A 10,255-nucleotide genomic window follows, 5' to 3' on the forward strand; every position below is an offset into this window, starting at 1 on the left:
GTGTCGGTGAAAGAGAGGAAGACCCTCAGCCAGGTGGATTGATATGATGACTGCTGCAGTGGGCTCTTGTGTGTCAGGAAGTGTGAGGATGACACAAGATAGAACAAGGTTCCAATCTTTTGTTCATAGGGTCATTATGAGTCATATTTGACTCAACGGCACCTCACTGAAAGGCCTCCTGGGAACTGGGCAACATTCCACACTGATCACACCTTCTAGGAGACATTCCAATCAGGCTGGTGGAAGATGTCTATGGCCAATCAGAGAAGAGCACGACCACCAGCCACAGCTTGCTTAACTGTCAGCAATGACACAATCTATCTAAAGGGACTGAGTAACTACATATTTGGGAACTAACAGAAGGCATCCAATCAGTGCCCTCCACAGAGAACTAATGATCAAGCTGACCATCCTGCCCCCAGCCCCTGCTTATAAAAATTTGCCTGAAACGTCCTCATTTGCACCTTTCCTGCCTCACACTGCCTTTCTCTGTCTCGAGACAGTAAACTCATCTGAGAGCTGATAAAAACTCTTTTGTTTTACTTCACCTGGTGTTCTGCTCACTTTTTACCTTACACTAACAACAATTACGAATTCCAATCACAGCTGCTGCTCCTCTGATAACCACTAATAAGCATTATTTTCTACATATTTACCTTTTTTTAATTGATATATATTTTTATATATCACATTTTGTTTATCTCTTCATTTATTGTTGATCCTTTCCACAGTTTGGCTCTTGTAAATGCTGCTATAGTGAGTATTTATGCATATATCACTTTTGGAGTCTTTCTGCTTTCAGATCTTTTGAGTGTCTACCCAGAAGTGGAATTCTCGATTCATATAGTAGTTCTAGTTTTAGTTTTTTGAGCAACCACTACTTGTTTTCCACAACGACTGTGTAATTTTGCATTCATGCCAGCCATGGTTACAATTTTCTCATATTCTCCCCAATGTTTTTTACCCCGCTTTTGGTTTGTATGTTTTTAAATGTTAGGTTGAATTGGTGTCTTATTTTCATTTCTCTAATGACCAATGATGTTGAACATCTTTCCATGTGCTTTTTCACTAAAATTTGTATATTTTCATTTTAAAGGAGCTGACTTACTGAATCACTAAAGTACTCAATTCTAGTTCTAGAATGTATGTTTTTTAATAAAAAAGTGAAGAAAAAGGGCTATTTTCTTTAGCAGACAAGTTTACTTAATTTTTAAAAAATATAGAGCATTCTGGCATGTTTTTTCCCCAGCAGATTTGTTTGTTCTTTTGATAGTCATATATATAGTTAAACTATTCACCAACACCACCATTTGAAGGTTTCTATTTTTCTTCAGTCTTTTTTATTGTCTACTTTCACATATTTATGAGGCAGTTTAAAATACCACTGCTTGGATTTGGCACACCTTAATCTTTTAATCCTTGCTCTTTAGCACTTTTGCAATGGATTTGCTCATGCACCATGTCTTTTGATTTCCTTTTAGTGTTACTGTAATAATTGCTTTAAACTATAGCATAGTAAAAAAACCGTCTTTAGCTGAATTTTTCTTTTTTAGTTACCTATGATATTTGAGACTTATTGTCTAATTTAAAATGTTGTTGTTTGTTGTTTGGTGCCGTGGCGTCGTAGACAACTCATAGCGACCCTATGAATGAACGGCCTGAGCACTGTTCATACATAGAGTTTCCGGAGGCAAGCCATTTCGGAAGTGGATGCCGCTCCTGCTTCCAGGCTTGTTTTAGTCGGGAAGCGCCAGCCAACACTGTCCACCATGGGTACCCATTACCGATGAATTTAAAATAGTATGCTTTAATTAAAAATTACAGTTAAGGGAATTAATTTTACATTAGCAAGCTTTGTTATGAAATTCTGGAGACCTAGTCCATAACACATCACACTGCTGACTAAAGGTCTGCATGTCTCTGGTGGTTCAAATAAACCAGTGGCTTGCAGAAGAAAGGTAAACAGTTTCCCAATTTGATTTACACCCTCGGCTCTGGTTTCAGTTCACCAGTCAAATCCAAATCACCCAGTAAAGTTTGCCTCAGAGCAGTTATAAGTCAGCTTTTCCTTCAAATATCCAGCAAGAACAGCCAAACCTTTAACTGTGGTCAGCACAAATGAAAAGAGCTTCGGGTCACACCTTGTTGCAGTTTCACCACAGCATTGCCACAGTCTCTCCACCACCAGGGTCCTGCTCTCATCGAGTTCTTGCCACCACAATCCCTGGTTGCCTCAAATCTTGCTTCCCTATGTGGGAAGCACTCTTTCTCTTATTTTAGCCCCATAGCTGTTGAAAATTTGCAAGACCATGTGTCTGCAGTTAAGAAGACCAGACGCAGCTAACAATATTGACTAAAAAACCCCAGCTTTTAGGCTAACACCTCACATGATTATATTTAAACCTTGTACATGTATATAGTTTCAATGAAATCCAGCATTTTAGGGTATGAGGAAAGAGAGTAATCCATGGGAAGAATACATTGCAGCACTCTTCAGTTGCCAAATGAAAGGGATTTCTTTATACTCAAAAGTGGTTCTGCCTCTAATTCTTCAAAATTAAAAAAAGAAATAATAAAATTCAGATGTTAGAAGAAGTCTCCAAAAGTCTTAATACCCTTTTGATATTTACTTACCATCCCCAGCTATTGGATAATTTCTTTAATTGGTTCTCATTTGAATAAGATGTGTCTTAAAAATAAACAATGGTTATGCTTTTAATGAATTTTTTATAAAGTATGAGAAAAAGTTATTAATAGGGAGATTACTATCAGAATTAAATCTAGATTGTTTTATAGTATCCCATTCATGTCAATTATTATATGTACACTTTTGGAGTACATAAAGTTTAGAGTATGACTTTCATTTCTTTTAACAGGCTCTTTACCAGATATACTAATATTTTTTCTTTTTTTATTGATATTTTAGTGAAAGATTATAGAGAACTTAGATTTCCATTCATTCATTGTTGCATATTTTCCTTCCTGCCCATCCCTTAACCACAGTTCACTTTTATCTTTGAAAGGAAAAAAAAATTCTTTCTTCTCCACCCCCGCCCCCATACTATGCAGCTCTTATCCTGGACTCTGGTCATGCAAATAATACCTAATCATAGGGGAAGGCCCTCTATGAAGTGGATTGATTCAGTGACTGGGGTAATTGGGATGGGAGTTTCAGAGACAGTGCGATTGGCACAGGGCAGAGCAGAGTTTAGGGCTGTTGTACATAGGGTTGCTATGAGTTGCAATTGACTTGATGGCACATAACAACAACATTTCCCTTTTAAACAGTTTTCTCCTCATAAGTTTCAATGCAGTGGACATTATTTATCCCCTCTTTTCTTAGTTTTTCTCCAAAATCAATGTCAGTCCTGTTTTGTAACAGTGGCATTATGCAGTATTTGTTGTTTTGAGATATTTCACTCAAAATAATGCCCTCCAGGGTCACCCATTTTGTACAATATTTTATGATTGTATAATATTTCCTGTTTTTCAGTGCTGTATAGTATTCCATTGTGTGAATATACCACAGCTTCTCTCTCCATTTGTTTGTTGATCAGCACTTGGGTTGTTTCCAACTCTTTGCTATTGTGAACAAAGCAGCAATAAACATGGGTTCATATACATCTGCTTGGGTGGCAGTTCTGGTTTCTTTAGGGTATATTCCCAGTAGTGGAATTGCTGGGTCAAATCGTATTTCTATTTCCAACTTTTTAAAAATATGGAACACTTCACGAATTTGCATGTCATTCTTGCACAGAGACCATGCTAATCTTCTTTGTATTGTTCCAGTTTTAGTATATGTGCTGCCAAAGTGAGCATGTGAAGTATATTTTTAATGATGCATAACTATTCCTTCAAATTATATCAGTAAATATAGACTGTTGTAAAAAATACCATTTTACTATCTACTTGAATCTAATTCAAATTCAGAGTTAATATTTCACTTTCTACATAAAGTATAGTAAGTGATTTTTGGCATAATCTATTCTATTTATTTCTCCTTACTTGGTTTTAAGAGTAAAACAGAGCAGTTTTATATAACTAAAGCAGAATATTTTTCTCTTTTATGAAGCAATGATAGAATTTTTACAGTTTTAATTGTTTTCTTTTTTACCTTAACTTTAGAGATATATTTCCAAAAGAATAATATCAATGCTGTTCATTCTTTAGGACTTTTTTGCAGATTCCAGACTCTAATTCCAGCAGCAAGAACTTTTTCCCTAACACAGAGGTTGGATGAAGTGTCAGACCTTGTGTGGCATCTAGGTCGACTCAATCATGTAGCCATAGCAGTCCCAGATTTGGAAAAAGCTTCAGCCTTTTACAAGAATGTTTTAGGGGCTCAAGTAAGCCACACCATCCCTCTTCCTGAACATGGAGTATCTGTTGTTTTTGTCAATCTGGGAAACACCAAGCTGGAACTGCTTCATCCTTCTGGGAGTAATAGTCCAATCGCAGGTTTTCTGCAGAAAAACAAGGCTGGAGGAATGCATCACATCTGCATTGAGGTATTTATTTTAGTTCTGGATGTTTTCATTGTTTTACAAAGCTATCTATAAGATGATGGTATCACAAGATGAAATGGGCTTAGATCCCTGAATCACCAGATGGAATAAAATCCCTTGCCTCCCCTTGAATAGGAAATGCATTTTTGTTGAGTGAAGTGGCTGAAGTTTAAGGGTTAATTAATTACTTTACAATAGTATAACAGTTTTAGTTTGCTTGGTTCCACAATCAACACTCTTGGTACCACCAGCCAAGTCAAGAGACAAATTGCTTTGGGAAAGTCAGCTGTCAGGGACCTCTCCAGAGTACTGAAGAGCAATGACATTAGGCTGGAGACTAAGGTGCACCTGATCCAGGACATAGTCTTCACAATTGCGTGCTATGTGTCAGAGAGCTGGACAGTAACTAGGGATGATAAAAAGAAAATTGATGCCTTTGAGCTGTGGTGATGTAGTACAGTGTTGAATATACCATGGACTGCTAGGAGAACACACACAGGTTTGTCCTGGAGAGGGTAAAAGCAGGCTGCTCCTTGGAGGCAAGAATTCTCAAGCTTCGTCTGACATACTTTAGGCATGTTGCAAGGAGGGACCAGTCCTTGGAAAGGGACATCATGTTCGGGAGGGTGGAGGGACAGCACAGGAGAGGAAGACCCTCGATGAGATGGATCGATTCTGTGATTGGGATGATGGGAATAGATGTGTCAGAAACAGTGCTGTTGGCACAGGATAGAGCAGGGTTTAGGACTGTTGTACATAGGGTCACTATGAGTCTCAATCTATTCTATGGCACATAACAACCACCACCACCACAACAACAATAACATAGTATAACTTATTATATTCTGCTAATTTGCCTCCGGAAACTCTACAAACAGTGCTCAGACCTTTCGTTCATAGGGTTACTTAGTCATCTACAACTCAATGGCACATACCAACAATAACAGTGACAACATAGAGAGAGCTATGTTGGCCTAGTGGACAGAAAGTTATGCTACCAAGTGCAAGGTGGGTGGTTTTAATCTGTGGCACTCAGGCCTGGTTGAAATTGTTTTTGTCAAACATTCTTCTAGGTGGTATAGCACTGATCTGTGCATTTCTGTACAGAGGTAACTTGTGGTTGCTGTAATGCTAAACACCGTGACATTGATGTGCCAAATGTGATAATGGTTACCCATGGTGTTTGGGTTTGGTGGAGCTTCCCAATTAAAACAAGCTTGAAAGCAGGAGTGGTATCCAATTCTAAAATGGCTTTCCTCCAGAAACTCTATGAACAGTGCTCAGACCTTTCGTTCGTAGGGTCTCTATGCATCATCTATGACTCGATGGCACCTAACAACAATGACAACAATATGATTTGGAACTGAAAGCACCCTCCCCTGAAAATAGAGAAGTTGTAGACCAGTCAGGGATTTTTTTGTATATGTGTAATTGTTGCTGTGTTAAATACTATTCTAAAACTTGGTAATTTTTAATATTTTCTTTTGTTCAGGATTTTGTGGGTAAGGAGTTTTGGAAGATTTCATTTGGTTAGTTCTTGCTTGGGGCATTGTGAGTGGTTTTGTCATATGTCAAGTGGGGGTAACGTTAAGTGAAGGATTGGCTGGGCTGGATCCTGGCTAAGAGTTGATGCTGACTGGCATCTGGGAATAGAACCATTCCACCTTGAGGACTGTTAGAAGAATAGTTAGACTTCAGTTTGGTAGTTGGCTCCCCCTAAACTGAGAATCTCAAAAGAACCATTTGAGAATGGCCAGGCCTTTCTGACCTACCGTTTTGCTGCTGAAAGTTGACCATATAAGTAAGACATTAAGACAGGCCAGATTCAAGGAAAACAGTATCGTCCTGCCTCAATAGGAACTGTATCAATTTGTGGACATATTTTTTAAAGTGCTGTAGCCATCAATGAGTGAGCACATCCAGGGCAGTGTCTGTTTGTTGAAATAAATCAATTGGTATGCTGTCAACTCCTGGAGCCTTGTTTTCCCCAATTCCTTCAGAGCAACTTGAACTTCCTCCTTCATCACCATAGGCTCTTGCTCATATGTTATTTCATGAAATTCCTCCTTGTCAGCCAATTCCTTCTTATATAGTGACTCTGTGTACTCCTTCCATCTTCTTTTGATACTTCCTGGATCATTTAGCATTCTACCCAAATTATCTTATTGCCACCCTTGGCTTTAATTTCTTTTTCAACTCCTTCAGCTTAAGAAACGCTGAGCGAGTTCAGCCCTTTTGATTTTCTGACTCCAGTTCTCTGCACATTTCATTATAGTATCTTGTTTTGTCGTCCCGAGTTGCCTTTTGAAATTTTCTGTTCAGCTCTTTGATTTCTTGATTTCTTCCTTTAGCTTTGGCTTCTTGGCACTCTAATGCAATACTCAGAGTCTCGTCTGACATCCATCTTGGTCTTTTCTTCTTCTTCTTCAGCCTTTGTAATGATCTTTTGCATTCTTCATGGATGATTTTCCTGATGTCCTCCCAGAGCTTATTTGGTCTATGCTTATTGGTGCTCAAGGCCTCAAACCTGTTCCTGAGATGGTTTTGAAATTCAAGTGGGACAGATTTAAGGTCAAATCTTGGTTCCCATGGACTTGATTTCATTTTCCTCAACTTCAGCTTGAACTTGCATATGAGTAGTTGGTGGGCTGTCCCACAATCAGCACCTGGCCTGGTTTTCACTGCTGATATTGAGCTTCTCCAGTGACTGCTCTGGATGTCGTCACTAAGTTGTGTCAAGAAATATGGAGGACAGCCAGCTGGCCAACTGACTGGAGAAGATAGATATTTGTTCCCATTCCAAAGAAAGGTGACCTAACAGAGTATGAAAATTATCGAACAATATCATTAATATCATATGCAAGCAAGATTCTGCTGAAAATTATACAAAAACGCTTGGAACAATATGTCAACAGAGAACTGCCAGATGTGCATGCTGGATTTGAAAGAGGTCATGGTACTAGGGATGTTATAGCTAATGTTAGATGGATTTTGGCAGAAAGCAGAGAACACCAGAAGAATGTCTATCTGTGCTTCGTTGACTATGCAAAGAGTTTTGACTGTGTTGATCACAACAAGCTATGGCTGACTGAGAAGAATGGGGATCCCAGAACATTTGATTGTGCTAATGCAAAACCTATACTTGGACCAAGAGGCAGTCATCAGAACAGAGCAAGGAGACACTACATGCTTCAAAGTCAAGAAGGGGATCAATCAGGGATGTATTTTGTCTCCATACCTTTTCAATCTATTTGCAAAACAGATCATCTGAGATGCTGAGCTGTACGAGGAGGAATGTGGCATCAGGATTGACAACCTGCATTATGCAGATGACACAACCCTGCTTGCTGAAACTGAGGAGGATCTGAAGCACTTGCTGCAGAAGGTCAAGGACTGCAGCCTCCCATATGGATTGAGGCTCAACGTCAGGAAAACAAAGAGTCTCACTACTGGGCCAATTGGTAGTATCAGTATGGATGGTGAAGAGATTGAGATAGTTAACAGTTTTAGTTTCTTGGCTCCACAATCAACACTTTTGGTAACAGAAGACAGGAAATCAAGAGACGAATTGCATTTGGAAAGTCAGCTGTGAGGGACCTCTCAAAAGTACTGAAGAGCAATGACATCAGGCTGGAGAAGGTGTGCCTGATCCTGGCTATAATCTTCGCAATTACGTGCTTTGCATCGGAGAGTTGGACAGTGAATAGGAATGATAAAAATAGAATTGATGCCTTTGAGCTGTGGTGCTGGAGAAGATGTTGAATATACTATGGACTGCTAGGAGAACAAACAGGTTTGTCCTGGAGAGGATGAAGCCAGAATGTTCTCTGGAGTCAAGGATTCTGAAGCTTCATCTGACATTCTTTGGGCATGTTGCAAGGAGGGACTGGGTCTTGGAGAGGGACATCATGTTTGGGAGAGTGGAGGGACGGCACAGGAGAGGAAGACCCTCAATGAGATGGTCGATTCTGTGAGTGGAGTGGTGGGAATGAGTGTGTTAGAGACAGCGAGGTTGGCACAGGATAGGACAGTATTTAGGGCTCTTGTACATAGGGTCACTATGAGTCACAAGCGACTTGATGGCACCTAACAACAACAACACAACATAGCCATCAATAGGAGTGTGTGGATGGCACAAATTGTTCAACAGTGAACTACTAACTGAAAGGCCAGCAGGTCTAACCCACCCAGCCTAGCTCAGCTCAGGAAACAAGCCCTGGAATTTGCTTCCAAATCCTATGGACAAGTTCTGCTCTGTACACAGGATTTTGGCTGAAAGGCTGCTTGTTGATGGTGATTGATAGCCATCAACTTATTAATGTGTTCTAACAAAAAGAAAGTTGTATGAAACTTCTAAAGGTTCTAGAATGATTTTCAGATCATCAGAAGTTGGAATGAGCAACATTAGCACATGAAGTATGACCCCTTGGTGAATATTCCCAGTTGCTAAGTCGATGAGATAGTTTGGCTCAGTGACTGGAGGAATAAGATGTGTCAGAGACAATGAAATTGACTCAAGATAGAATAGGATTCAGAGCTTTTATAGATCGTGTCAGTATGAGTTGCAAGCAACTCAAAGGCACTTAATGACAACTACAAGGTGCTTGTAACCCTTGTGACACTGCAGATCTGCACAGGGTTTTCGCTATAATCTGTATGGAAGCCAAGCTGGTCATCAAGTCTTTTTGTCTGTGACACCCTTGAATGGCTTTCAGCCATTCTTCTTCATTAACTGCTTAACAGTTGCAGCACCAGAGATCCTTATTGGTAAAGTAGAAAGTTGATAAATATTATTTATTTCTGAAAATTCTCACAATTATAGTTCATTGTTATTAATTTTTTAATGCCAGTCATTTTCTTTTGATGTGAAATCCGCCCATCAAAGCATTAAGAGAGCTAAGTAATTAGTAGCATTTTTTCTTAAGAAAATTTCCCCCTATACTCATCACAAGAGCACTTTATGTTCTTTTTCACTTGGACTTGATAAAAAGTCTCTTCTATAGCTATATGACTTTTGGGGAATACTCCATAGCTTGTAGTTGACTCAACACAAATTTTAAATAAAATGACTGTTTCCTCCTGCATAGATTAGTATCTCAGTAGTTATAAACATTTTCTTATCATTTTGTCTTAGTAAGCTTGTCCAGACTTCTTACTTGTCATTGTCTTTCACTGAAGGAAATAGAAATGTCCTTTGTGTAGTCTCTTCTGTTGCTCATGTATGGACTAAGTAGCTTGTATTTTCTGGCACAGCTCTTAACTACCAGTCTGTGCTTCCTGAGGTAGTCACACTGGATGTTCTTCCTTGCTAGTTGTGCATGCTCTATGCCTAGGAGATGAGTTCTCCATGGTCTTACTAAATAATTTACCTAAACACTAAAGCTTGTCAGAGTGAAAAGCTTAAAGGCCATTGAAAATCTGTAGTTACTCAACACACAGGTATTTCATTTTATTTGTATAACTCCTTGTTGATGGGTCAGATCCAACTCTTAACTGAACCACTCTTAGATTTTGGAGGCTGTAAATCACATGAGAGGTCATCTTTCTTTTTCCTTTGAAGCCATACCGTGATTTGAACTTCCAGGCTTCACAAGAATGGCTCCTCACTACCTTGCAGTGAATGGCACAACTCACACAGTAGTGCAGTTTCACATGGAGCTTTGGAAGCACATATGTGTTGAAGACATTCGCTTCGGAAATGTCCCTGATGGCAGCTGCCTCTACTATATGTTGAATTGCGAACTTCTTTT

General features: G+C 39.2%; 1 protein-coding gene across 1 annotated transcript in view; it reads left to right on the top strand.

Moving 5' to 3' along the window:
• The window catches only part of LOC102851136 (methylmalonyl-CoA epimerase, mitochondrial-like), a 55,940-nt gene that overhangs the window by 19,461 nt on the left and 26,224 nt on the right, over window positions 1-10,255 (top strand). Inside the window, exon 3 of the mRNA XM_006902941.1 lies at window positions 4,126-4,508. Coding sequence (XP_006903003.1) covers window positions 4,126-4,508 — 383 coding nt within the window. The remainder of the gene's footprint in view (window positions 1-4,125; window positions 4,509-10,255) is intronic.

The sequence above is a fragment of the Elephantulus edwardii genome, unplaced genomic scaffold, assembly GCF_000299155.1.
Source record: "Elephantulus edwardii isolate Elephantulus edwardi_28Jun2011 unplaced genomic scaffold, EleEdw1.0 scaffold00473, whole genome shotgun sequence".
Lineage (NCBI taxonomy): Eukaryota > Metazoa > Chordata > Mammalia > Macroscelidea > Macroscelididae > Elephantulus > Elephantulus edwardii.